This window comes from Eublepharis macularius, chromosome 13, assembly GCF_028583425.1.
Source record: "Eublepharis macularius isolate TG4126 chromosome 13, MPM_Emac_v1.0, whole genome shotgun sequence".
Taxonomy (NCBI): domain Eukaryota; kingdom Metazoa; phylum Chordata; class Lepidosauria; order Squamata; family Eublepharidae; genus Eublepharis; species Eublepharis macularius.
Genome location: NC_072802.1, coordinates 46,109,140 through 46,136,952, shown reverse-complemented (window position 1 = coordinate 46,136,952; position 27,813 = coordinate 46,109,140). Strand labels below are relative to the sequence as shown.

Sequence of the window (27,813 nt, the reverse complement as noted above, 5' to 3'; positions counted from 1 at the left end):
ACGCAACAGGCCCCGCCGGCCGCAGAAAAAGACGCCGAGAACGCGAGGGTGCGCGTGACAGGCCGCTGGCGGCCCAGTTTATTTCAGCATTTTCAGCAGCATGGGCTTCATTTGTGCTTGCAGGGGGGGATCGATGCGGATGTTCTTCAGCTCGCTGGCGTTCAGGATCCGCCCGTGCGCTTCCATGAAGAGGTCCTTCCCCACAGCAGCCTCGACCCTCCTGCGCCACTCGAGGAGTTTCGGGTGGCTCTCAAAGATATCCCAGCCAGCTCCCAGGGGCTAGAGAGAGAGGAAGCAGGCGAGTGACGGGAGCGACTGCCTGTCTGTGGACTTAGCAGTAGCTCCCCCCACCCCGTCCTCCATCAGGACCATCAAAGGGGAGGGCTGTTGCGCGACGCCATTTACCTGCATGAGCTCCACAATAGCCACTAGGTCCGCCAGGGAAATTTCCGCTCCGACAATGAAGGGCTTGTCTTGCAGGAATTTCTCCTCCAGTTTCCGCATGGAATTGGTCAGATCTTCGATTGCATCTTGCAGTTTCTCAGGGGGTATTTGCTGACCCAAGAAGAGAGGGATCACCACCTGCCCCAAGAAAAGACATTATTAAAATCCTGGGCTATAGCCGGCCTACACTTAGAGTCTCTCTACAGTAAGTGCCTGTCCCCCCTCCAACTTTCCATGCACCGGAACGCACAATCACACTTCAATTTGCTCCAATGCACATGTTTGATATCTGTTCCTCCTCAACTGTTAAAAGTATCAGTTTCCCCCACATCCATTCATTGAAATGCAGATCTTGACACTTTCTCACACCTTAAAGAAATGCAAATTGGCAGTTCAAAGGATCCTACAGTCCTTGTTCTTGCAGCAAAACCAGAGTGGAATTGGTGTTTTGCACTCTGGAATCACTTGCAGATGCAGAGCCAAGCTACAAGTGCACTTGAACAGCAAGTGAACAGACTCCTGTGTATTCCTCCCTGTTAACTTGCGTTCCACGTGATCAAGTGGAGTGCAAATGGAGCGCAAGTGAACAGGGAGGAATACACACGAGTCTGTTCACTTGCCCTTCAAGTGTCATTCGTCACTTGTAGCCCTCAGTCACACAAAGGGAGCTCCCATGAAATCAGCATTCACGTGCATTTAGCGAGAATGGCCTGCATGTGATCTGAGGACTACACGTACAATTCTCCACTTGAGTGTCCCTAGGTACTTAGTAACATGTAGAGAGACTCCTAAAGGTAAAGGTACCTTTAGTAAAGGTACACATACAATCCTCCACTTGAGTGTCCCTAGGTACTTAGTAACATGTAGAGAGACTCCTAAAGGTAAAGGTACCTTTAGTAAAGGTACACATACAATCCTCCACTTGAGTGTCCCTTAGTAACATGTAGAGAGACTCCTAGGAGCAGCAAAATAAAACAGGAGTCCAGTGGTACCTTAAGGGACTAACAATATTGATTTCAGCATAAGTTTTCTTCATCAGATTCCTAGAAGCAGAGAATGAAAGGACATCTTTACAGAAAGACCTTTTCACATCCCAAGACCTCTTCTTCAAAATGCCTGCATTTGACAGCATGTGGATAAAGGCACTAAGCATTTGACGTAGATTAGTTCAGAACCAGCTTAGGCATTCCACTAGAGTTTGAACAGGTATGTAGGAAGGTCAGCAGTTGTTTGGTTTGTTCAAATACTGGCAAAAACAGCCAGTCTCAGTAGCCAAATTGAGCGTAACATTTTTTCCCCTTCTATAGCAGCTGCTTTACTACTTTGTTATTGGTAGTTAACTCTGTATTGTGATGGCCTTTGGCCATAAACAATTAAACTTCTAGTACTATTGGTTGTATGCACGCTCTTATACAAAGATTCCCACCTCATTTTCTGTTTATTTAAAAACAGTGTACAGTGTCAGTCAAATTCCTGCCTGTCAGCCTGTTGTTAAAAGGCACACAATCTCTATCAGGTAACTCCAGAGAGATGATAATAATAAAAGTTTGCTTATATACTGTTCTTACAGACGGATTAGTGCCCTCTTGGAGTGGGAAACAATGTTATCATCCCCGCAATACAGTTGGAGAGCTCAGCTGAGCTGAGCTGAGGAGTGGCGTACCCAAGGTGACCCGCTGAGCACATGGCAGTAGTGGGAATCAAACTAGCAGAGTGCTGACTCACAACCCAACCACTTAACTACTGTGCTACAGCAGTAGACAAAAGAACTAAACTGATAATATGAGGTACCACTGCAGTAGCTACTGAAAGGCTCAGACTGCTGGTGCTCAGCTTTAGGTTACCATCCCATTTCCTGACAAGAGGTCTTCATAACTAGCTATATGTGATGTCAGGAAGTTCAGCAGTCATAGTGGGGCTTTTCCTGTTGCTGCCACATCTAGCAACAAAGGCATCTGAGCCACAGAGGAAGGAATTCCAGGCACACTGAAAGGCCATCACAAAGCGACTTCTCCCCTCTGTATGCCCAGGGGGTTGCGTACCTTACCTTGAGCCATAAGATTTTAGAAGCACTTGGTCGGATGGTGCTGAGTTGCCAGGCCAAATATTCATCGACACGACCCCGTTTCTTCATGTCAGGGGGGTACCAATGACTGGGCGTGTTGTACTTTCGGCTCAGGTATAGTAGGATGGCTGTGCTGTTGGACAAAAGCTAGTGTGAGAGGGTGAAGTCGGACAGCCTTGCCAGCTTTTGGCTTTCCTTAATGTTCTTGCATTAAAAGAACCACGCAGCTATGAATTGCTGGTATTATATACTAAGCCAACTTTGCATTACTGAGAGACTTGACCATCAGGAATTAACCAATGAAGTTTCTCACTGTAGAGATAAACATCAATTACTAGCACCTTCATGTGGAGCTGCGGTAAAAGACGCAGCTACAATGCTCAGTTGAAAAGATGACAACCCTAAGATACACCTCTAAACAAATATCAGTCCACTGGGACTGTATTTTTGGCAGAACTGCAGATTCCCAGTTGCCTTCTCACCCTGACAATCAAGAAAAGGTTTTTTTCTGTACAATCTGGATATTTCCTAGACAGCCAACAATTAAATTATTAATATAAATTAAAAACACACAGACTTCACTTTCTACCTCCATGAATCAATGTTATTTTTTAAAAAGAAGCCCCCACTCTTCTTGATAGAGGTGTGTAGCATTCAGATTGCAAATCACTTTGTGAATTAACAGCAATAATAAAGGAACAGGGAGAGCAGAGGTGTCTTTTCTATGTTCTTGTTACCTTTCCTCTAATGTGTAATCTCCATCTTTCAGAACTGGTACTTTCCTTAGGATGTTCACCTTGTTAATTTCTTCACTGAACTGCTGCCCTAAATGTTGATAAAAGAGACCAGGGAAAACCATTACATTATGTTATAGCATTACAAATGTTATAACATTTGAGAGCCAGTTTGGTGCAGTAGTTAAGAGCTGTGGGACTCTAATCTGGAGAGCTGGGTTTGATTCCCCACTCTTCCACTTGAAGCCAGCTGGGTAACCTTGGGCCAATCACAGCTTCTCTGAGCTCTCTCAGCCCTACCCACCTCACGTGGTGATTATCCTAAGGATAATAACACATTTTGTAAACCGCTCTGAGTGCGCATTAAATTGTCCTGAAAGGCGGTATATAAATTGAATGTTGTTGTGATTATTTTAGTCATAGAATGTGGGGTATCTTAATTAAATAATTATTAGATTAATTAAGTAATTATTAGATGAAGGCTAGCAGAAATTCTCACATATTCTACACTTAGTACTTCAGGTTTGATTTAAATATGATGCTGGTGAGGCTAAAGCATTTTCTTGTGGGACTTTGCATTTACACAGGTTCCAGGCTGTCGTCTTCCACACAAAACAGATAAGTGTCTCATGGGAAGATTCCCCCCAGAAAGTGCTTTTCCCTCAGCTACCATCATGATTCCAGCCCTCATGACAATTCGAGTTATAACTGATAATCTTGGTGACTTATTTTAGTGGAATGTGCTTTCATTTGACATTCTAATCCCATGAATCCTATAGATTTATATGGTATTGGCAATCTCCATCACCATGTATATATGGTTATTACAAGCTTTTAGAGAATCCGAAACAAGAAGCATCAGTCACAATCAAGGAGTTTAATTTTAGCCAGAAAACTGACAATGGATGTTAGCCAAAGGCTCTGTGCTCAAGACACTTGAAGACTATTCAACTTTTAGGGGATACAGGTGGAGAACATGAGAGAACAAAATACAGTGGCAGCCAGACAGATATTTGAGGGAGCTCCCAACCAGGGATGAAAGCAGTATCTTCTGCTTTCTCCCCACCATCAACCTTTCTGTGCTTGTGTTAACATAAGAACATAAGCAAAGCCATGTTGGATCAGGCCAGTGGCCCATCCAGTCCAACATTCTGTCACACACAGTGGCTAGAAATCCAGTGCCATCTAAAGGACTGTCAGTGAGGCCAGGACACCAGAAGCCCTCCCACTGCCTTCCTTCCAGCACCAAGACAACAGAGCACCACCTCCCCACAAAGAGAATACCATCTATCTCCTGTGGCTAATAGCCACTGATGGACCTCTGCTCCATATATTTGTCCAGTCCCCTCTTGAAGCTGGCAATGCTTGTAGCTGCCACCACCTCCTGTGGCAACGAATTCCATGTGTTTATCACCCTTTGTGTAAAGTAGTATTTTCTTCTATCTGTTCTAACCCGACTGCTCAATAATTTCATAGAGTGCCCACGAGTTCTTGTATTGTGAGAAAGGGAGAAAAACACATCTTTCTCGACCTTCTCTAACCCGTGCATTATCTTGTAAACCTCTATCATGTCTCCCCTCAGTCGTCTTTTCTCCAGGCTAAAGAGCCCCAAGCGCCTCAATCTTTCCTCATAGGGAAAGTGTTCCAACCCTTTAATCATTTTAGTTGCCCTTCTCTGTACTTTTTCCAGTGCTATGATATCTTTTTTAAGGTGTGGCGACCAGAACTGTACACAGTACTCCAAATGAGGCCTCACCATCGATTTATACAGAGGCATTATGATACCGGCTGATTTGTTTTCAATCCCTTTCCTAATAACCCCTAGCATAGCATTAGCTTTTTTTATGGCAGTCGCACACTGTGCTGACGTTTTTAGTGAGTTATCTATCATGACTCCAAGATCTCTCTCTTGGTCAGTCTCTTTGTGGCTCTTTGACAATGTACCATATGAGGAAGAATTGAGAAGGAGGACTACATGTAGCTTGAGAAACTTATGGTATAAAAGAGTTAGTAAATAGCACTCTTTACTCTCCTAGCTCTTTATGGTTTTAAACAAATGGGAACTTCCTCTCTAGTAACAGTTTCTTTACAACGTTTGGGGCAGCTAATCATCATAACCATTTTGCCCTTTATCTGTCTCATTTTAATTCCACCCTTCCTCCAAGAAGCACAGAGCAACATTCGTGGTATTCTCTAGCATTTTATGCTCACGACAACACTGTGAGAAAGGTTAGTCTGAGAGAGAATGATTGGCTGCAGATCTTCCAATAAACTCCACGATTGAGTGGGAAACTTGAACCCAAATGTCCAAGATCCTTATCTGTTATTCTAGCTACTATGCCACTCTGGTTCTAATAATTTCATCAGTGAAGTAGCAAAGTATCACTTACGTGGTAGTAGGTAGTTGAGATCTGGGAATAAAACTTGGCATTCAGTAAATCCAGAGAGGATTTGAAGCAGTGCTCTACAGTCTGGAAAGCAGCTTTGTAAGGATTATCATTCTCCCCCTAGTTGATAGGGGAGGGCAAAAGATTATCTTTGTTCTGAAGGCCAGAGGGTCTATAGTGAAGCTGTATAGCTTACTGCATTATTGAAGTAAGATCCGTGGTCTGGACAGGGAGCAGAGAATTGCAAAAAAAAATAAGCCTTGCTTGGTATCCAGGGAAGCGAAGGCTCTTGTAGAATGGGCAGAGAAATGGAGGTGAGGATATTCAACCTATGTGTTAGTGTCTAGCAGATGACAAAGGGAGATGATGAGGGGCTGGGTAGGGGTATAAGTCCCTTCAGCTCTCTTACAGGTTGTGTGACACAGAGTGTGGGTGGGTCGAGAAGACAGACCACAGGGAAAGCAAAATGCAGGATTAGACTTCATAAATCCCAGTGACAACTGGCAAAAAAGAAGACCAACATCCACAGCTTCTGCCTCTAACAGGTTTCAAAAGTTTATTGCCTATAATTTTATCTTACTTCTTTAACAGACCCGAGATACCCGTTGTAAACTATAAAGATATTACATCCTCCCCTCTGCCCCTGTTGCTTATAGCCTTAATATATACTTATCAATGTACACTTCATATATCTGATTGAGTTCTAACAACAACCTTATGCTGGAATAAATTTTGTTACTACCTAAACTGCCTTTGGACTCCTGCCTTTTGTTTGCACCTCTCTCCCTTCCCACAACTGAACCTCATTGAGGGCAAATATCTAAACAAATAAATTGATTTAACTGTCTGAATATAACAGCCATTACCTGTGTGCAGGTGTGGTTGGACTGAGACTGACAGTTACATTTCAGATTCCTACACACACACACCCTGATTACCTTTAAGCATCTCTATGTTTTTCACCATGAAAGGGATGTTGTTCTTCTTGGCGAAGATGTAGACTGCCCTGCAGGGCTGGGAGAGTAGGTCTAAGTAGAGTTCCAACACCATCCCAGCAGGAGGCAGCTAACCGCAAGAGTCCAGTTGTGTGACTTCCCCCACCAGCGGGACCAACAGAAACACGTTCCTAAGCTTCTGATTGGCCTGCAAGATAAACCGCCTGAGCTGAAAGAGTCTAACAAACCAATCAGAGGACAGTGTGGTGGATGCTGCTGATCTGGTTGTCCTTTAACCTTAGCAACGGTCATTCCTGGCCCCACAGGTCTCAGTCTAAGGTCATCTTTTTTATTGGGAGGAGGGAAAGTGGACATGGCAAACAAGAGGGTCTGATTAGGGCCTTTGCTTTGACCATTAGAAAACATAAAATTGGTCACGGATGAGGAAATAAAGAGAGGTGAAATGTATTGCCACCAGAAGACCTGATTTTTTCAGTGAAATCCAGAAAAAATCATCTTCAGTCATTCCCTTCAGAAAGGGAAAATGTTGCACTTTTGTTGGGGACCCACACTGTGCACTGTGATGGATCTTTTGTTAGGATTACTAAGCTCAAGGTGGGGCCTGGAGTTATCCTGGTATTACAACTACAAAGATCTATTCCTCTGGAGGAAATGGCAGCTGCAGAGGACAAATTAGATTGAGCTCCTGCCCTAAACTTTCTCTTCCCCAGGCAGTGCTTACATGTCCCTAGGAAGTTCTGGAGCTGGCAACCTGAAGGCTGGAATTGGCAACCTTAACTCTTGTGAAGACAGGACTGGCTTGGCTGCTAGCTAGATCGCCTTTTGCTTAAAATGTGTGTCCTGCCTTTAGAAACAGCACAGCATGAAAGTAGGAGCCTGTGTTGAAGGATTTCTGTGAAAATCAAAAGCTTGCGTCATTTTAGGCTACTGATTCGTCTAATGAACAGGAGTCCTATGTTGCCAAGGGATAGGCCTCACAGCTGTCAGCAACTTGATCTGAGGGAGTCAACTGCCATTTTTGTCACCTACACCTGCAGTTATTATATGCAGTTTCAAAGAGCTGTATCCAGTGGTGAAAAAAGGAAGAGAGGCCCACCAAAAAGCTCTATGATGGGCATTATGGGCCTGTGCGTAAAAATGCCCCAGGGGACGGTGATACAATGAAGAGTGGAATCAGAAGGGATTGAGCAGAAACCCTAGTATCCAAATCAAAGTGTTTAAGAGCTGATTACACTTGTGACATATTACTGGCTGCTGTATTGCTGTCTACTTGTGCCCACACATGCACAGTGAGCTGCTGCTGTACTAGACCCAGTGGTCTGAGTCACTAGAAAGCAGTTTGGTATGTTCACTCAGAGCCAAGCTACAAGTGACGCCTGACACACTTGTCAGCTTCCCTCAAGTTTTGATGGGAAATGTAGGCATCCTGGCTCTCCATTTAATTGAAGTTTACAGAGCTGCAGTCTACGGGAGAGAGAACATGCGGTCAGGAGGGGAGTGCAGATGTCAGGCTCTACCGGGCGCCCCCCTTCCTCTCCACTGGGTGTTGGGGGGCGGGGTTCTGTAAACTTCAATTAAATGGAGAGTCAAGCTTTAAGACCAGGATGCCTACATTTCCCATCAAAACTTGAGGTAAGATGACAAGTGTCCAACCTGTGTCAGGCGTCACTTGTAGCTTGGCTCTCAGATACACCTCAAGTAACTGCAGAGGTTCCTGTTCTTTGTCTCCCCTAGTAAACAAAGGGGTTCAATGTGGCAGGAAGGGTCACAGGCCAGATTGCCCCTGCTGTCTGGAGCTACACCCACCTACAAAGCAGTCAGTATTACTCTCAGCATAATATTCTTTGAGACAGAGCATCAAATGCTAACATGGTAGTCATCTGGAATTAGATTATTTTCAATCACTGCTGGCTGCCGTAGCTCAAGCAAACCATAAAGGATAAATAGCACCTTGCCAGATCATTTACGGTGCTTTCAGTGTTTTGGAGCTAAACCAGAGTGTGGAAGGCAAAACAGGAAGCTTTTTAAAGAAGTTTTCATTATTGATGCTATGAAAGGGGCCCGGGTCAGCCCTAATTGCCTTGATGGGCTGTTGTGAAATTGTGGCAGGCAAAACCTGAGTTCCGAGTTCCTGAGAATTCAGATTATGTCAGCTAAGCTTGATGGGATGAATGCACAGCCAGCCTCTTAGGATATGGCTAACCCCCTGTGTAGCTAGGCAGACACAACCATTCCACAGCAGCTCTTCCTTCTGAACCACTTTTATTCATTTCAGCATCTTCAGCAGCACAGGGCCCAGCTGCGCCTTCAGCTGTGGATTGATCTGTATGTTGCTCAGCTCCTGAATGTTCAGGATCAGCTTGTGCGCTTGTAAGAAGATCTCCTTCCCAATTGCTTCTTCCACTCTTTTGCGCCATGCTGCTAGCTTGGGCCTGTCCTCAAAGATGTTGCACCCCACTCCAACAGGCTGCAGAGAGGGGACAGATGTGGCAAGAACAGCACTGAAATGTACTGGGTGAATAAACCTGACAACAGCTTCAAACCTGTGGAAGGATGTCTCTTTACCCTACCTCTAGCTACTGTAACTGTGTCTTCAGGCTCCATGTCCCTACAGCAAGTATGCCCCTTTTCTATAACACCCAATGGTGTTGCTGCCAAGGCTCAATCTGATGCTATCCTGGCATCGTATCACAGCTGAGGTTATGCCCATGCTGCATTCTGGCATGGGGATGTAAGTGCAGGTCTTTGTCATGAGAAAGTAAAGCTCAGAAGGGGCAACTTAGGTCTTTCTACAATTAAGAGTGGATAGAGTCAAAGCAAGCAAGGGGTTTTGGAAGTAATATACTTTCTTGTGTTACCATGCTTGCCCTTGGTTTGGCTCACCCACTTGAGTAACTTTGGACCATTGCACTGCACTTTCTGCACCACAGCTGCCTGCCACTTGTGGTTCATTGTTGTCTGGGTCTTACAGCTTCTATCATTTGAAAATCTACTGGTTACCCTTTGGCAAACACTCAGCACACCACAGCATAGCCTGCAAGGTGCCATCAGCTGGGACTGGAGTCAACCAATGCTCCCTGCTGCCTAAAGAACTAGGCCTAAATTTGGTTATCAACCAGGCCTTACCTGCATGAGCTCCACAATGGCCGTCAGGTCTGCAAGAGAGATCTCGTTACCCACAAGGAAGGGCTTGTCCTGAAGGAACATGTCTTCCAACTGCTTCAGGGAAGCTGCCAGCCCCTCCATGACTTCCTGCAGTTTCTCAGAGGGAAGTGGTTGGCCCGTGAAGAGAGGTATCAACACCTGGGTGCAATGGACAGTTTTTTTGAACTTTGTAAGAGCCCCTTAATGGGGGTAGAGCATAGAAAGTACCACTGGTAAGGAATTCAATTTATAAATACCATCAGGGAAGAGAGAAGGGGCAACCAGAAGAAGCATTCTGGGGAAATGGTAGACAATTGAGCTAAGTATTGAATTGATAATATGAAGTTCTATGCTGAGGTGGCTGCCATAGGCTCAGACTACATTAAAAGAGAATTAGGGCGAAGCCAAGGTGAGAGACCTAGGCAGGACTAGTGGATAATATGGTGAAAACAATGACCCTGTATGGGGAGGAAGAGAGTAGCACTGGTGTTGTTGTGAGGACTGAGGAGGGGCACGGCAGAAGATACTCAAGGAGGGGATGAATTGACGACTTCCATTTCTGAAGAGAATTCCGGTCCAGTCTAGTAAACCTTAAGGGTTAAGTCAGTAAGAAAAAGAAACATAGAATATGGAAGGGGGAGAGGACCTCAGCCTTTCCTCTGTCGTGACCCTGGCTACAGTGGAGGCCACTGAGGTTCTTCCAAAAACCCACCACACATTCAGCACCTCTCAGATCCCTCACCTTGATCCACATTGTCTTGGGAGCATTGGATCGGATGTTTATCTGGTGCCATGAGAGATATTCATCCACCTTTGCTCGTTTCTGTAGGTCAGATGGGTACCAGTGGTCTGGGGTGTTGTACTTTCGGCTCAGATACAGAAGGATGGCGATGCTACCAAGACAGTAATGGAAGGCAACGAAAGCCAGGGAGGAGAGGAATAAGATGATAGCTGGGATTTTTCTCTGAACAAATGGAATCAGCTGCCCAATTAAATGGACAAGTTGCTCAGTTAAAGTCCCCCCCCCAAAAAATGCTTGTTAGCATATTGAGGGAGACTGAAGTTATTGCAGACAGGTTGCTCAACCACCTATCACTTTCCCACTATCCTGTTGCTGTCCTGAACTACCAGGATGGCACCTTTTGAGTCTGGAGGATTTGTATTATGAAGATACAGAGCATTTGTCTTGGTAGCTCCCCCACAATTGTGCAACACCCTCCACTGTGCAGTGGAGAAAAATTGGCTGGTTAATTAGAACCACTAGGATGAACTAGGGGAAACCACAAAAGGAGACAGGCAGGCGACAATATCATGTTAATGCTCCAAAAATACCCATACTAATTTGAAAGCCAGGGAAGAATTAATTTGCCATGTGGAAGCAACCTTACAAAAATTATTAACAGTTCTTGCACTGTGGCCTCCTTACCCTTCTGACAAGCAAAAGTCCTCATCTCTCAAGACAGGCACTTTCTTCACTACATTCATCTTGCGTAGACTCTCTAAAACGAAGTGAAGAAGGAAAACAGCAGTCTGGAGTCAAAGTAGAGGCAAGACGTGAATGTGCACATGTGTGCACCCACTTATGGGTTTAGTCAGAGGCCCTAATAAAACAGTTGTACATTTCCAAATATCCATCTAGGCTTTGACAATCCATCCAGCTCTGACAAGAAAGATGAGGATTCTGCAGTGGAAATAGGCTGGGCAAAAAATGTTTCTATAAGCAAGGTCAAAACGATAACACTGGGTCAGAGATGGATGAACTACAATTTTTTTGCTTGTTAGTGGAGAAGCATAGTTTAAAAAGACAGAGCCAAAGGCTTTGTCAGTTTCACCTCTGTAGAGACTGCAGAGATTGCTCCTTAGAGGGTTTGTTTGTTTCATCTTTTTCTCCCCACTGTCAATTTCACCTCCCCTCAGAAGAGAGGAAGATGAAATAAACAAATCCTTTGAGGAGCAATCTCTGCAGTCTCTAGAGAGGTGAAATTCTTAGATTTTAAACTACTCTTCCTGGCTAACATTGCGTCTCCCTTCACTGGAGTGCCCTCGTGTAAGAGATTTCATGTAGAGAGACTCAGTCCCATAACAGGCATTTTTAACTCAATATCAGGCAAATCTTTTCCAAAAGGAGTATGTCAGGCAAAGAGGGACAATTCAGGCATCCCTGAGTTTCTCTCAGATAATCTTGGCTTGCTACTGATCCTTGTGTTAGAGAGATTGACAGACACTATTCTAAATGAGAGGCTTAGAGCTTTCCGGAGTGGTTTCTGTCAAAAGGAATGGCTCAAAAGGCAAGGTACAAGGGTGAGATGTTTTATCTCTAGTCTTTTACACGGGGCGGGGGGGGAGGGAGGAATCAGGAGCCAATCTCATCTCATGAGCAAAATTGCAACTCCCCTCAGGGCTCCAACAACTTCTTTGGAAGAGGTCATAGTCCCCACAATATCAGCTGCCCTTTGGATTCGGCAAGGCCATATTTACACTGCAAATAGAAACATAAGCAAATGGTGGGGGGCGGATTCTGCTAAAAAACAGCAGGCTCAGGAGCAATTATTATGGGAGGAGAATGTGCGCCTCACCCTGCCTGGAGGCAACCTCTTTAAAAAGTGGTAGCAAGCTCACACTGCATGGCTCGTTGAACCTTGCGTGTTGAATATTCTGGTGCGGAACTTCTATTATATAACTGTAAGTAACCATTCACATCATGGTGTCTCCTAAGGAATGTTGGGAATGCAGTTGAGCAAGGGTGTGTCTCTAACTGTGAAGTATTGCAACTTCTACTCTGCCTCTTTCCAAGTGCCCACTGCCCCTTCACATTTGTACCACTCTAAGTGCCTACTGTCCTCCTTTTTTAGTTTTACTGGCCAGTGGGAAAAAAATTAAACCAGAAATTCAAAATTCATGGAAATTAAGTATGCAGATGAACAAACACTACCCCGCAGCAATCATCCTTTGCCTTCAACGAAACAGCAATCAGTAAATTGCATTAGTCTGGCCATTTTTGCACATAGCCAGATTCCTACAAGGAAGCTTTGCCTGGAATGTCATCTGCCAGTATGAACTGAATTAAGATGTCCAGCAGTCGTGAACAAATGCATGCAAATCTGCTTATGATCCATATTGTGTAAAACTATTCAGAATGTTCCATCTGCATAGTCCTAGCTAGAATTGACATCCATATCTTTTGCCCAGACATCATAAACCTGGGGGCCACAATCTATCTTGTTCAAGAGAGCATGTTGAGCCATGCATTATGTAGCTTGTTCTGCATGGAAATTGTTTCTTGGTCCTTTCACTCCATCAGGGTCAGAAGGACTACTAGCCTGGCTGTCTCCTGCAATTTGTACTTTTGCACAAATTACCTGGAATGTTTCAGTACCAGTCCTGGTGACACAGAGCACATGTTGAATATATATATATATATATATATATATATCCCTCAGTGTTGGCACTTGTTACGGAGGTGCTGATAAGCCACTTCTGATGAAGAGTTCTGGAGAGCTCAAAAAGCAGGTTACCTGGCTGTAATCCTGAGCTCGTCTCACCTGATGCTTTCATCCCCAGGATGGAATCTGACAACACAAATGCAATTACACATAATGTGAAGGGCATGTGCATTCCATGCTAGATGTTCTGAAGACAGAAACCTTTCTTATCTAGGCAAAACTGAGCCCAACCTGGAGTTTAAGCTTCCGGGCTTTGCCTACCAGAGCCAGGAAATGTACTGTGTAACACAACACACACTCATAGATCATAACTGCAGGTTCCCTTCCCCAGTGGCAGAGTAGAAGGTCCACTGGCTGAAAGCTCATATTGCCAGGAAACAAGAAAGTGGCACCTATCTTCAGACAGCAACATTTGTTATTCCCAACTTCTACTCACCTGTATCTTAGTCTCAGGATAAACACCAATTTTGGTAGTTCTTGTTATCTGACTTGGGCAGGTAGGGGCAGATTCTGGAGGAATTGATCTAGAATTTTGATCTCCAATTAATTAATACAGGGCCCACATTATTGCTTTGCATGGAAGCATTTGGGATAGGGTAAATTCTCTGTATTTAGCCAATCTAGCTATATGAAGCAAAACATCTCTTGCTAGGCAATTACCAGGCTAGATAATATTGGGGTGCAAACAATATCACATCTTTTATTCATGATTAATTCATCCATTCTAGAGTCAATGATCACTGTTAATAATTCCAGTGAGGTAGTCCTGTTGGTCTCTTTTGACATGCTATGTCTGATTTAAAGGTTGTTGTTTTCCTTTAGAAATGCATTCAGACATGGGAGCCCACACTAGACTGCTGAATAAGAATTAACAGATTCATGACAATGCACTCCCTCCAAGGGCTTAACAGGGACCTGGGATTTCCAACTCATAACAGGTGCTAATAGTTCCATGTTCCATCCTTTATAATTATTAATTTCTTCTACTATTTAATTTCTACCTGCATTAGATTTGATGTCTATTCTTCTCTGCTGTTGTTGGTTGAAGGTGTCTCACACCTGTTCTCGATGAACTGATTTCTCTTTTAATGGGATTTCTTTTAACTTGATTTTGCTTTACACCAGCCTTTCTTTAATAACATCCACCCACCCCTTCTGCTGAGTATTTAACTCAGCTCAATGGATTTACATTTCTATGAATCTGAGGAAGTGAGCTTTTTCTTTAAGGTGTTACAGAACACCTGTGTAACAATCCCTGTTGTGAAGTACAGTTCCCACTCTGTCTCAAAACATGCAATGAAAGGCTGACCCTTTGTGATTTTTGCAATTGCAAAACAATAAGCCAACACAGTTTAGGAGATTTCACAAGCCGAGTTTCTCCAGGAGAAAAACTAAGAATCATGATAGAAGCCTAGCTTCCTCCCTCCCTCCAAATGAGTTTTGTCTCTTCTCACCTCTAAACACCTCCACGTCCTTGAACTCAAAGGGTATGTTGTTCTTCTTGGCAAAAATATAGATGGCTCGACAGGGCTGAGAGAGCAGATCCAGGTAGAGCTCCAACCCCATGGTAGAACCAGCTGGGCACAGCGAGTGCACAGTAACTGCGCTGAGCCTGACACTCAGCCTGATTTGCTTTGGCTGGAGGTGTTCCCAGGAATAACAGAAACCTTTATATACCAAGAGTTGCAAAACTGGGAGCCAACCCAGCTAGTGCCAGATGTTCTCCAAGGGGTGGGGCAGGGGTAGGGAATGAAGCAAGCCGATTATGCTTTATATATATATAAAAAAGCAAAGGGCAAATCCTTTGTTGGGATAGACATGGACGATGGAGGCCTATGCTTCCAGAGGTCAGGATAGACAAGCAAAGGAACTGGGTACTGTTTGGATTAGCCGCCTCTCATGTGGGATTGGAGTTGAGAGACCATTTGTTTAAACTTCCCAGTCAAATAAATGTCCTAGATTTCAGCCTGGTTACTTGATATCCTGGAATAATTGAAAATATACTCTTTTTTGTAATTCTGTGGCAAAATTCTGGCCTCTTTCTCAATGCTTTCTACATTTGTACAACTCCAACGTACCCAACTATTCTCACTCAAAGATTAACATTCATAATTTTTCAGCCGCACTTCCCAAAAGAACTTAAATTTCTTTATTTTAAAAAATAGCATTAGAGCTGATAAGAAACATTTTTAACTTCTCATCTATTTGCAGACTCAGGAGCACTTGCAACTCAGAGCCAAGCCACAAGTGACACCTGACACAGGTTGGACACTTGTCAGCTTCCCTCAAGTTTTGATGGGAAATGTAGGCGTCCTTGTTTTACAGCTTGGCTCTCCATTACAGCTGCAAGACCAGGATGCCTACATTTCCCATCAAAACTTGAGGGAAGCTGACAAGTGTCCAACCTGTGTCAGGAGTCACTTGTGGCTTGGCTCTCAGACCTACTTGGAATGAAAAGGCCTTGTGCCTAAATCCACTTTTTGCTAGCAATATTTAAGGTTGCCAACTTTCAGGAGGTGCCTTAAGCTCTCCCTGAATTACACCAGCCCTTCACCACTAACAGGGGACCTGTTTCCAAGATCACCACGAATGACAAAATCTGTGAATACTGGGAGGCAAGGGGTCTGCTGCCTCCCAGCAGTAGAACAACCACATTTCCTGCAAAATTTAATGATACAATAATTATGATGATAATGCCGTGGAAATAAAAAACAGCTTGGAAACCGCATCACATGGTTAGACCACAAACCCACACATGGGAAGGATCTACCATACAACTGATCTCCAAACGACAGAGATCCTTCCTCCTGGAGGAAATGGGAGCTCTGGAAAGTGGATTCTATGGCATCAAAACCCTGCCGAGCTACCTTCCTTCCACAACTCTGCCTTCCCCAAGCACCATCCCAAAATCTCTAGGAAGCTGGAGTTGGCAACCCTAACAACATTGCAACAGTATAGCCATGACATCAGTTGAAGTTTACTGTCCCCTAAGTAAAAACTGAGTAGTATTAGTGTGTATGTGTGCGCGCATGCACAGAGAACAGTACTTAGAATCTTGCTTACCTGCAGCCTAGTTCCAGCCCAGGCACCAAAATAATGTTAAGCTGACAACAGGGATGATGTAAGCGAAAACACTCCTATTGAAATAAGTGGAAAAGACCTCCCCCTGGACTACTCTTCTGCTTCAGTCACAGAGCCACAATGCAGTATGGGACTCCATCTAACACTGCAGCCTTCTCATAGCACACCATGAGTAGTACATAACCTGAGGAAAGCGAATACAAATGTCAGATATACTGCATGGTGGTAAAATCAGCATCTTGATGTTGATAAACCAGAACTTCAAAAACAGAGAATCTTGCGAAATGGCCTATGCAAGCTTTTCCGTGGAAAAAGCTCAGCCTTTGGAAACTTTCAAAATAACCATGCAATGGACAGAGGACTCTGTATATGGGAACCTGGCTGATATTGGAGATGGTAGTAGGACTGGTAGGCAGCCATAAAAAAAGCAAGGACCCAACATAAGCCGAACGGTACAGTCTTGGACAGATGGAACATGGGTAATGCTTTGAGAACATCCATCATATTGTCTCCGGGGGAAAAAAAACTGAAGTCAAATGGTAAACAAAAGCATGGAAAAATTGTCTCCATACCTCTAGGGAGTAGGGGGTAGAACTGGCCTCCTCTGACCAAAGGAAAAAATGTTAGGGTTCCTTTTTCTGGTGGGTAACCATGTTGATCTGTAGGAGAAGGGCAAGATTCGGGGCTAGAGGAACCTTGAAGACCAAGTAGATTTCCAGGGTATAAACTTTTGAGAGTCAGAGCTCCCTTCATCTGACTCTTTAACTCTCAAAAGCTCATACCTTGAAAATGTAGGTGGTCTTTAAGGTGCTACTGGACTGAATCTTTCTATTCCTCTTTTTCTCTGGTCCTGCTAGATTTGATTCTATGGTCAATCTTGAGAAATCTTTCTAAACTATATGTGAGTTCTATGGACAAAGCCCCAACCCCTATTTAATTTTCACTCACACAACAGCCTGATTCAGACTGAAACTATGGCTTAGTGGAGGGTTAAATCTCCTGGTCTTGCTGTGTGGGTCCATAAGGGATTGCAAAAGGCACATGGTATGGCCAAGGACTTGCTTGTAGGATAAAGCTATGGATATTTCCCCCCCGCCCTTTAAATCATGTTAGCTGGCCAATGCATCCAAGTTAAACTTTATATTGCCTTGGTATAAGGTAAAAAGGTAAAAGTAGTCCCCTGTGCAAGCACCGAGTCATTACTGACCCATGGGGGGGGGGGGGGGCGTCGCATCACGAAGCTTTCTTGGCAGACTTTTTATTACAGGATGGTTTGCCATTGCCTTCCCCAGTCATCTACACTTTACCCCCAGGAAACTGGGTATACGTTTTATCAACCTTGGAAGGATGGAAGGCTGAGTCAACCTTGAGTCGGCTACTTGAACCCGGCTTCCGCCAGGATTGAACTCAGGTTGTGAGCAAAAGCTTGAGCTGCAGTACTGCAGCTTACCACTCTGCACCAAAGGGCTCTTTTATATCCATACCAGTGGCAGGACACCCCCTTTTCCCCATTCCCCATACCAGGCCACTCCTGCTGCTGGCTTGTGAGTGCTTCCTCTTGCAGTACCTGGTCTTCCCTGTGTATGTCACCCTCTTACCTGTAAAGAGTTTGTCCCATTTCTCGGGAGCTGATACAACTGTGGCTTTTGTACTATCCCAATGATTCCCAGCACAGGATCTTGATCTCTTCTCTTGGAAAGGCCATATGGCCTCCATGCAAACATTCTTTCCCTTGGGTTGTGGAACTGGGCTGGGTGCTGGAAATACCAATGCTTTCTTCCCTGGTTGCTTGCCCCTAAGCATTGATTGGTGCTTTCTGGGCACGGGCAATATAAGGGGTATCCAACAACAACAGCGCAACCACAGTAAAACCACTGACCAATCCATCAGCATTCATTTATTGAGAATCACCTGATGCATAATGAAGCATCAAAAGAGTATACTGAGCAGGACCGCAGATGCAAAGTGAGAACTTCCTTATACCCACCTCACCTGATACACACCTTCAGCAAGCATATGACATTCAGGAGGTGCTTGCTTGAAATGCACAGACAAATTAAGGCAGAGGTTGCATTACAGTAAGTGCTGATGCCCAGGATTAGAAGCCACATCACATTAATCCCTCCCTGCGTCTTGCCTTTAAAAGAGCTGGTCAACTGTGCTTGGCTGCTGCATAGATGTTAACCTTGGATTACACAGAGATACTTCCAGACTAAAATAATCAGTTTTGCAGCTACTACAAATGCAAGCAAGGTTGAAGTCTATCTCACTCCCTCTGAGAGCCATTCCAAAGTACAGGAGCAGCACCTGAAAAGGCCCAGGCCACAATGCAGTACACTGAGCAGAGATGGGACTGACAAAAGGCCTTGGCCAACTGGAGCTGCCACATGAGTTGGTACCAGGGAGAGGTTGCCCTTCAAAATACATGGCTCCCAGGTTGTTATAGGTTGTAAAGATAAGCCACAACTGCTTGAATTGGATCCTGAAATGCATTGACAGTCAGTGAAGAAAGCTCAAGATAGGCACAATATGCTCTTGCCAGCTGGCTCCAGATTGTAAATGGGCAGCTGCATTTTGTACCAGCTGACATTTCAAAACTGTTGTCAAGGGCAGAGCAATCCCAACCTGAGTGATGAGTTGCAATAACTCAGTTATGTAGCTAGAGGTTGCCCTTGATGTCTGTTAGTAATGCAATTTCAAGCAAGTAGCCCTTGTTTTTAAAAGCTCTTCCAGATCTTAAAAGCTGTGTGGCAAAATGATAGCAGTAGCCGAGCTAGCATTAACTATTTTCTTTTGAGAATGCAACTATGTGACTTTGGAAATCTAATAATTATCTGGTCTCTAGCTCCACTTTGTATCTTTACCATGACCCAGCATTATAGGAATGGAACGTATTCTTAGGTACCTTTTTAAATACAAAAAGGTAATCTATCGTTGCTTCTTTGAAACCTTACTTTTTAGATACTGAGGACGTTGAAACAGGAAGTTAAGGGAAATTTGGTTCCCTGCCCAACCTCCAAAGCTATTGTTCCCTTTCTTCTGAGTGCAAAGAGGTCTTTGTTTCTGGGTGAAGATTTCCCCCTGCAGCCCGTGCTTGGCTCCTTTCTGTAGATTTGTACCACCTCATCTCTCTTTCCACAGGGAACATATTTCTTAGTAATTAGAGAGTTGGCTGTCATCCCTAAAACTTTAGGGCATGGAGGGTGTGCGCGGGCGTACACATGCAACTGGAAGATTCTTGCCCATTTGCTGCCAATTCTAGAATTCCACTGCTGAATAGTTAAACCTGATAGTGTCTAAAGTAGAATGCACACTACAGAAAGAGATCCTCTAGAAGATTAACGAAAGGGTAATTTAAAAGTTTTATTTAATCATATAGTGGCTAAAAGCTGGGCCTACAACAATTCAATGGAGGCAGAGGCAGAAAACTTCATGCATCTGGAAAAATGAGTTAACAGGGGTCCTTTTCCCTGTCAAAGGTTCATATAAGAACAAAGGGCACAACCTGCCACTGACCACCCTTTCAAGCTTCAACACAGAGGGTCAGGAAGAATCACTGATATACCTGATAAAGTTCAACCATCAACCCCCCCACCCCACCCTGGTTATGTGCTGCTCCTGTTGAGACTTTACTTTGCATAACTTGCCTGCTTCTGGCCCACACAGCAAGTCAGATACATTGGAGCCAGTACAAATGGAAGAATCTGCCCCCTTTCATCTAGGAAAAGGATCCTTTTACCCTGATTAAAAAGAGGCATTACATTGCCCTGAGTAGTAGGGAGAGAGAAGGTGGTTATGACAAAGTATCACAAGGAAAGCAACACAGAGGAGACCAGGAGCTTTATTGACAGGGCGTTGCATCTCTCAGGCTTCATTTCACATACTTTAGCAGATTTTCCTTCAGCTTCTCTTTTACTTCAGGAGAGAGAGGTTCTTTGGTCATATCCTTTGGCTTTAAGAGCTGCTCATGGGCTTCCAGGAAGAGGTCCTTACCAATGGCTTCTTCTACACGGCGGCGCCACGCTGCCAGCTTGGGCCTGCCTTCAAAGATATCATAGCCAGCTCCTAAGGGCTGCAATGAGAAAGTGGTTTAGCAGCAGGTAAATGGGGTTGCTTCTTCATATTCTCAAGACAAACTTAAAGGACAGTCACCTACTTAAAAGCTCATCTCTAAGCTTAGACTAAGTTTGTGAGGCCAATAGTACAAGAATAAAAATGTGGCTGGGGTGGGAGAGAGAAGGTGCTGCACACAATTCCTAGATGGACAGAAAATAAAATCTCAACAGCAGCTCTAGCTCACTCAAAACTCCCAACACCTGAATCTGGACTCTGGAGAAGGCCAACAATTCTGTCTATCTCTGAGTACTTTCCAGGGCTGCCAAGAACAGGAAGATGGTAGACTAGTGATAGATAATGTGCAAGAGCTGGGTTGGCCTGGGAGCCCAAGAAGCTAAGAAGTCCACTTGCCTCCTTCTGAGAGAAAGGAAAGAGCTGCCGTGCTACTTGTTGGTCCATGCTAACATCTCAGGGCTTCAGCAACAGCCAGAATTCTCTGAGAGGTTTGGGATTCCTATTTTAACCTTTGCGTGACATGAAATCATAAGAAGTAATTTTGTACATCAAGTGAGCACTTGGTGTGTCTTCCAGTTAAGAAAAGAATTATAGTGAAAGGATATGGATTCCTAGAGAAGCTTTTAGCTGACTGGTGAGTAAATCCCATGGAATCCAGTAAGGCCTGTTTCATTTTTGTGTTCTCACCTTTTCTCCCTTTCCTTCTTAATATTGTGCTTCTTTAAATGTGGTCACAGTGGTCAAGGGAGGAGTCTTTGTCAGGGGGCCTGTGGTGGCTTGCAGTTACACTGAGTGCCTCAGCTCCAGGCAAACATCCTCTTCCCTTCACAGACTGTACAGTGGTTTGCAGAAAGCATCCAGATTTTGTGTCATTGGACTCTGATGTACTCACCTGCATGAGTTCCACAATGGCTACCAGGTCAGCCAAGGAGATCTCATTGCCTACAATGAATGGCCTGTCCTGGAGGAATTTCTCTTCAAACAGCTTCAGGGTTTCCTTCAGTTCTTCAAGGGCACCATCTAACTTTGCAGGTGGAAGCGGTTCATCCAAAAGGAGAGGCACTAAAGCCTAACCAAAAGAGAAGAGGGAGAAATTCACAGCTTGTGCCTTGCCGGGTGCTGCTCTCTTAACCGCTCTCTCTGCAGTAGCCAGTGAGGAGCAGAAGGGAGGGCAACAGAGGGCAGCCAGTTTCACCCACTCGGACATTTCCTCCTCAACAAGGATTCCTGCCACATTCTCGCCTCTTGCTAGTAAATGGGTCCTGCTATATTTTAGCCAGGCCCACAATTTTTATTCAGTCTTCCTTTTCAGGCCTTATGAACTTTCAAATCTCTCCTCCAAGCATGGCTGTCAACAAGAGGATCTCTGAACACTCTCAGGTGTGCCCGCCTCTTGCTTCCTTCTTACGGGAGTGCCCTTCTCTGCTAGATAGCTATCCACCGATGTCAGGAAAATCATGAGAGCATATTTTCCAAGCATGGCAAGAATGTTTTTCTGCTGCATTCTGTAGACCCAAGCAGTACAGGCAAAATGCCACACTAGCTGCCTGATGGGGCTCGAGCAAACTCTGCCCCTAACCCAGGAGCTCCTTGCTCTAGTTTTAGTGCCAAACAGCAAGAGCAAATTAATAGAACCACCATAGTTTAGGTCCCCCCTGTAAGGAAAAGCTCCTATCAGACTCTCAAATGTGTAAGTTCACCACTGTGGTTTAGGCTCTAAGTCTGTGCAGGCCCCAGAACAGACCTGTTCTGAGAAAAAAAATATCTTGGCTTGCTAATCAGGCTCTCCTGCAAGTCTTTGCCACTCTCTTGAGAACTGGCCTTGAGAACCCTGGCAGAGCACAGCCATAATGGGTTTCAATCACTACTCCCACAGTTTCTCATGCTAGCACTGCCAATTAAGTATCTAAGCCCTGTTTGGTTCATGGGCTGCTGTAGTTAGACGTGAAAATGACTCTACTGTAAAACCTCTCTAAATAGTATCTGCCTGCTCAGCATGTATGAGAGAGGCTCTTGCTTCCATGTTATACCACCGAGATGCCTACAGTGGTGTGGCATGCAACAGCCTCCCATTCTAAAGCATTTGTTAAGAACTGTCAGCCATGAAGCCAAGTTGGAGACTGCTAAACAGCCAGCTTGAAGTATTTTAGCCAGTTAGTTTATATTTAGAAGTAGCTAAGCATTATTTGTTTTGTTCTTGCCTAAATGCTTGTTTAAACAGCAGTTCCTGCTCAGCATAAGCTCCTCATAATCTATCTTACTTTATAAAAGGCAAGCCGTATTGGCAACGACGCACCTCTTATGCCCGCACAGGCGCACTCGCATGCCCCTCCATGGGCATAAAAGGTGAGTCGTGGCCAACATGGTTTGCCTTGGAGGCTGGCAGGGCAAAGGGCAGGGGCCACCTGAATCAGGGCCGAATCGGGCTGTTGCAGAGTGCAGGAGTGCTCCAGGCCCCCTTGGCCTGCCAAATCAGTTTTCTAGAGCCCATGATATTTTCCCACACAATGGGCTCTGTTGCTAGTCTTTAATAAACTATAAATATATTGTACCTGCCTCGGTCCAGAATTACTTGCTATGCATGTATACACCCTCAGAGCAAACCCAGAGGCTGAAAAGCCTCAGATAAACAAGACTAGAACTCTCAGGAAGCTCCTAGGGGTCTCGGAGTGGCTGTGCTTCAGCGTCCAAGAATGGGAGTAGGTCCTGATACCCCCGTACAACCAATGAATCCCTGCTTGCCCATTTACCAGACCTATGAGAACACTACCCCTTCCCTGATCTTGTCAAGAGGCCTAAGGACAGTTCAAGTCACCCCCTAGCCAGAGTGGTTTTTCTGCTAGAATAAATGGCTGCTTTCTCCTTACAGGGCAGCAGCTGAGGCAGATGTAGAGACAACTTCAAAGGCCAGTAAAATATGAAAGCAGCTGCTCCATTCTATGCAGCACACTGCTTACCCCAGTCCTGTGTGTCTTCAAGACCATAAATCAGCACAGCTTGCTCCCTCGTCTTTTTATTTATTCCACTCTTTTAAAAAGAACCTTCTTAGCTTTGCAAACACTGCTATCCTCCAATCTGGCCCTGCACTGCACTATCTACACAGCAGTGGGGCATGGATGGAAAGGGAGGGCTTGTATATTCCTTACCTTGATAAAGAACACTTTGGTGCCATACAGACGAGTGGCTGTGTGTTGCCAAGACAGATACTCATCCACACGGGCTCGTTTCTGCAGATCAGAGGGGTACCAGTGATCTGGGGTTTTGAATTTCCTTGCGAGGTACAAAAGGATAGCAATGCTGTTCCGAGGAGGGAGAGGGAGGGAAAAACAATTAAGTTGTGGGGAAAATAAATGGCAGTAGGTGAATGATGCAACGGAGAAACTAGAGAGATTCTGCACACCGCCAGGATCTTGGGGACTGCTGTAGAGCATAGCAATGGCCTACTCTATAAATGATCTTCCAAAAAACCCCAGAAAACCTCCACTGTAAATGCAGAATGAAGCCAGAAGCCAGAGGCAACAGATACAGTGGCTTCATTATTAGCTGAGTTTGCACTCAGGAATATCTCGTGCGACCTATTTTGTGGTATGCCTACGGAAACTGTTTCAAAACTGCTACCTATTAGCCTTTTGCAAACTGCACCGCAAGACGTCTAGCTGTAGCAACAAGGCTTGGTAACTTAGGCGACTGTTTGCTTTTTCTCCAAAGTAAAAAGCCACTCCTAGCTTTCCTTTATTGCAATCAGCGCTTCAGAAGAGCCCAGAAGAGAACTACTTTGGGTCTGTAAGGAAGGAGCATCATATCAAAAAGAGCTGCTCCCTCTGTAGGAGGATGCTTGGCTTGGAACCACCACCTCTTGCGATTGCTGCCTATGGTAGCCATTTTTGACTGGCCCTGCCTCCTGTGGCTTTCATTTTGTAGTGGCACCTGCCAAGTACCCACTCTCAAAGTTCCAAAAGTGCCCACAGGCTCAGAAAGGTATAAGACATCTGCTGTAGACACTGCAGAAATTTAGTTGAAGCTGCAGAATTGCAGTTCTCAGAAGCGAAGCAATGGCACCCAACCCTTACCTCTCTGCTAAGGTGAAGTCATCGTCTTTCAGAGCTGGCACTTTCCTGAAGATGTTCACCTTGCTAAACTCTTCAGCCTTGTGTTGCCCTAGATAGGTTTACAAGAAAATCAACAGTGGCTGCTCAGCAAGACTGCCAGGAGATTGTTGCTTTTCTTGGGCTACTTTGCTCACACAGCAGACAGCACCCAGTTCTGATTGTGCTGTGTTCCTATCTTCATTGCGGGTTCTTGAATGTTGTGCTTGCCTGTCACTATTCCTAAGTCAGCTCTTATCACTCTCTCACACATTACAACAAAGGTGTTGCAGAAAGGAACCAAGAGCATAGGGGTAGAATTACATGTGCACTTGTCAAATGCAAGTCACTTTTTCTGTTCTGGAACGTGCACCACTGTACATGCCCACAGGTGTCAACATGTATTGCCAAGTACATTTAACGTGCCATGGAAAAGCAAATACATACATTTTCTATAGATGCATTAGGCAACACATGTACAAGTTAGTATATACTATGAACCAATATATAAAATGAAGGAAAACTCATGAAGAAATTATTTGACACAGATTTGACCTCTCTCTCTCACACACACACGTGTGTGCATGCGGCATATACAGCTGAATTATACTTCACATTGGAGAGACAATGTCTTCCATACAGCTGCTTTCCACCTCAAATTAACCCATCTATATTAATTTAGGCCATCTGCATCTCGAACCCCAGACAAAGTCAAATATGCACAGAAAGGAGTTTTGTCCTCAGATCAATGTTAATTAGCCTTGAATACATGCAAAATCCTTATTGTTGATTAATGGAATTCACACTGGTTTGGAAGAGAAGACTCCCCTGCCACGTTTCTACCAAGGCTGTGATTGTTTAGAGGGTTGAATGAAAGGTTACTGAGGGTACAAAACAAGGCACCCCCTAACTCAAGTCTTTATATGAATTGAGCTGCCTCACCTTTCAGTAGAAGCACATGCTTGAACTCAAAAGGAATGCCGTTTTTCTTGGCAAAGATGTAGACAGATCGGCAGGGCTGGGAGAGTAGGTCCAAGTAGAGCTCCAGCCCCATTGCACCAGGTACAGAAGAAAAAGCAGGCGAGAGGACAAGAGCCTTCTAAAGCCTAGGGCACTGGATTGCACAGCGCCTCTTGTAACATGTCCAGCCCAACCACTGCTATGTTGGACCAATCATGAACCTTGGACTCTGTTCTCCCCCCCACACACACACTACAATCACGTGAAGCTTGTTGTCCCACAGAAGACGGTGGTGAAATTTCAGAGAAGCCTGGATTTCTGCCAAAGAAGGAAGGGTGGTGTCTCTATAAGCAAAGGGCAAAGCAAGCCTGAGGCTTCAGGAAAGCCTGCACAGCTGCTCCTATGTCCAGCGGCAGTGATTCCTTACACTTCAGGTCCCTCCAGCAGCCCCATAACTAGATTTGCACCAGAAAACCCAGATTATGTTGCAGTGACCATGTTTCTGTGTTGCCTTGATCAGACTTAATAGAATCTAGAGAAAATCTGGAGTTGCACAAATTATCAATTCTTCTATCCCCCTTCTCCTGTACTATTAAGCGGGGGGGGGGGGGGGCGCGCAGGGGAATGCTTTTCAGGTATTTAAACTGACAATTGACATATAATTCAGGTTCTCTGAATTCCTAGCTTTCATTAAAAATAAGTCTCTAGTAGGGGTGTGCAAGCCAAAAAATTTCGGCTAAAGCCGAAAGCCGAAAGAAGAATTTCTTTCGAATAAGCCGAAAGGCTTTCGGCTTTCAGCTTTGTTTCGGCTTTCTTTCGGCTTTCGGCTTTAGGTTACACAGCAGGGGGGCACACCAAAGGGCATGGCAGCAGTATCTTACACAAAAATAACACAACTCACTTAACATCAGAGAATCACCCCAAAATATTGCTGTCAAAAGCACTTTATTTCCTTAACTGCTTTAGGTTACACAGTAGGAAGGCACAACAGGGCATGAAAGCAGTGTACTACATAAAAATAACACAACTCACTTCACATCAGAGAATCACACAAACACAACTGCTGTCAAAAACGGTGAAGTGGGTTGTATTATTTTGTGTAGTACACTTCTATCATGCCCTTTGGTGTGCCCCCCTGCTGTGTAACCTAAAGCTGTTCAAGAAATAAAGTGTTTTTGACAGGAATCGTGTTTTGTGATTCTCTGATGTTAAGTGAGTTGTGTTAATTTTTCTGTGTGGGGGACTGCTGGTGTAATGTGTCATAATGCTTTGCCTACTTGTACTTTGAAAGGGAGAAAATAATTTTTAAAAAACTTTATTTTGTGTTGTTCGTGTTTTATTCTTTGTTGTGCAGTTGGTTCCCATCATAGGGAACAATGGGGCTGGCTGGCCAGCCATCTCTGTAGGTGGTGGGGGAATTTGAGGGAGGGTGTCTGTGGTTCAGGTGCTCTTTCACAGGGACCAGCTGGCACTCAGAAGTGTGCCCACCATTGTGGCACCCCTGGGCTGTGCAGAATTGCCCAGGGAAAGAGAGTTTAGAAGTTCCCAGCATAGGGAACAAAGGGAGAGGGCTGGCCTTTGCCAGCCTGTTCCTGGGGTTATGGGTGTGGGGCAGGTGGGGGTGGATTTGGGTCTGTGAGGGGCTAATGTGGGGATTTGGGTCTGTGTGTGGCAGCTGGGGGGAATTGGGTTTGTGTGGGGCTGTAAGGGGTGGACTTTAGGGGCTGAGAGGACCTACTTGGGGAGGCCATGAAATGCCCCCCCAAGTGGGAGCAGGCTGAGCCTTGGTGGGGGGTGGGAGGAGGGGTGGGAGAAGGGCCCCTGAGGGCTGGGGGGCATTTTGCATGCAAAATGCCACCCCTGGCAAGACAAGCCTCCCCCAGCTGTCAGTGGTAGAGAAAAGAGCACCTACTTGGGGAGGCCACGAAATGCCCCCCCCCAAGTGGGAGCAGTCTGAGCCTTGGTGGGGGGTGGGAGGAAGGGTGGGAGAAGGGCCCCAGAGGGTTGGGGGCATTTTGCATGCAAAATGCCACCCCTGGCAAGACAAGCCTCCCCCAGCTGTCAGTGGTAGAGAAAAGAGCACCTACTTGGGGAGGCCATGAAATGCCCCCCCAAGTGGGAGCAGTCTGAGCCTTGGTGGGGGGTGGGAGGAAGGGTGGGAGAAGGGCCCCAGAGGGTTGGGGGCATTTTGCATGCAAAATGCCACCCCTGGCAAGACAAGCCTCCCCCAGCTGTCAGTGGTAGAGAAAAGAGCACCTACTTGGGGAGGCCATGAAATGCCCCCCAAGTGGGAGCAGTCTGAGCCTTGGTGGGGGGTGGGAGGAGGGGTGGGAGAAGGGCCCCAGAGGGTTGGGGGGCATTTTGCATGCAAAATGCCACCCCTGGCAAGACAAGCCTCCCCCAGCTGTCAGAGGTAGAGAAAAGAGCACCTACTTGGGGAGGC

The 27,813-nt window shown here is 45.2% G+C and overlaps 3 protein-coding genes across 5 annotated transcripts; all 3 read right to left on the bottom strand.

Annotated features, from left to right (window-relative positions):
- Positions 1-49: 49 nt before the first annotated feature.
- On the bottom strand, positions 50-7,983 carry LOC129341534 (glutathione S-transferase theta-1-like). The gene is made up of 5 exons (XM_054996780.1): positions 6,569-7,983; positions 3,247-3,334; positions 2,492-2,642; positions 406-582; positions 50-279 (listed from the first exon to the last, which is right to left on the bottom strand). Exons 1-5 carry the CDS (start codon positions 6,678-6,680, stop codon positions 79-81), a joined length of 729 nt encoding a protein of 242 aa, XP_054852755.1. The 5' UTR covers positions 6,681-7,983; the 3' UTR covers positions 50-78.
- Positions 7,984-8,831: 848 nt separating this feature from the next.
- LOC129341531 (glutathione S-transferase theta-1-like) lies at positions 8,832-14,839 on the bottom strand. 3 transcript variants are annotated; one of them, XM_054996776.1, is made up of 6 exons: positions 14,628-14,839; positions 13,246-13,299; positions 11,157-11,229; positions 10,473-10,623; positions 9,713-9,889; positions 8,832-9,053 (listed from the first exon to the last, which is right to left on the bottom strand). In XM_054996776.1, exons 1-6 carry the CDS (start codon positions 14,737-14,739, stop codon positions 8,853-8,855), a joined length of 768 nt encoding a protein of 255 aa, XP_054852751.1. In that variant the 5' UTR covers positions 14,740-14,839; the 3' UTR covers positions 8,832-8,852. The 3 variants fall into 3 exon arrangements, with proteins under 3 accessions (XP_054852751.1, XP_054852752.1, XP_054852753.1); XM_054996777.1 differs by having other exon boundaries at positions 13,273-13,299; XM_054996778.1 differs by lacking the exon at positions 13,246-13,299.
- Positions 14,840-20,077: 5,238 nt separating this feature from the next.
- Positions 20,078-25,577, bottom strand: LOC129341576 (glutathione S-transferase theta-1-like). Its single transcript, XM_054996846.1, has 5 exons — positions 25,353-25,577; positions 24,396-24,483; positions 23,472-23,622; positions 21,218-21,394; positions 20,078-20,326 (listed from the first exon to the last, which is right to left on the bottom strand). The coding sequence occupies exons 1-5, from the start codon at positions 25,462-25,464 to the stop codon at positions 20,126-20,128; spliced, it is 729 nt and encodes a 242-aa protein (XP_054852821.1). The 5' UTR covers positions 25,465-25,577; the 3' UTR covers positions 20,078-20,125.
- Positions 25,578-27,813: the final 2,236 nt, after the last annotated feature.

What these genes read in the sequence shown, in the direction of transcription:
- LOC129341534 (XM_054996780.1), bottom strand. Translation starts at nt 6,680, where the DNA reads ATGGTGTTGGAACTCTACTTAGACCTACTCTCCCAGCCCTGCAGGGCA. An exon ending in AAACATAGAGATGCTTAAAG is followed by an intron (nt 3,335 to 6,568) that starts GTAATCAGGGTG and finishes ATCAACATTTAG; the next exon opens with GGCAGCAGTTCAGTGAAGAA. An exon ending in CTATTGTGGAGCTCATGCAG is followed by an intron (nt 280 to 405) that starts GTAAATGGCGTC and finishes CTCTCTCTCTAG; the next exon opens with CCCCTGGGAGCTGGCTGGGA.
- LOC129341531 (XM_054996776.1), bottom strand. Translation starts at nt 14,739, where the DNA reads ATGGGGTTGGAGCTCTACCTGGATCTGCTCTCTCAGCCCTGTCGAGCC. An exon ending in GGACGTGGAGGTGTTTAGAG is followed by an intron (nt 13,300 to 14,627) that starts GTGAGAAGAGAC and finishes TTGTGTTGTCAG; the next exon opens with ATTCCATCCTGGGGATGAAA. An exon ending in CCATTGTGGAGCTCATGCAG is followed by an intron (nt 9,054 to 9,712) that starts GTAAGGCCTGGT and finishes CCCTCTCTGCAG; the next exon opens with CCTGTTGGAGTGGGGTGCAA.
- LOC129341576 (XM_054996846.1), bottom strand. Translation starts at nt 25,464, where the DNA reads ATGGGGCTGGAGCTCTACTTGGACCTACTCTCCCAGCCCTGCCGATCT. An exon ending in GCATGTGCTTCTACTGAAAG is followed by an intron (nt 24,484 to 25,352) that starts GTGAGGCAGCTC and finishes AAACCTATCTAG; the next exon opens with GGCAACACAAGGCTGAAGAG. An exon ending in CCAAAGTGTTCTTTATCAAG is followed by an intron (nt 21,395 to 23,471) that starts GTAAGGAATATA and finishes TCTTTTGGTTAG; the next exon opens with GCTTTAGTGCCTCTCCTTTT.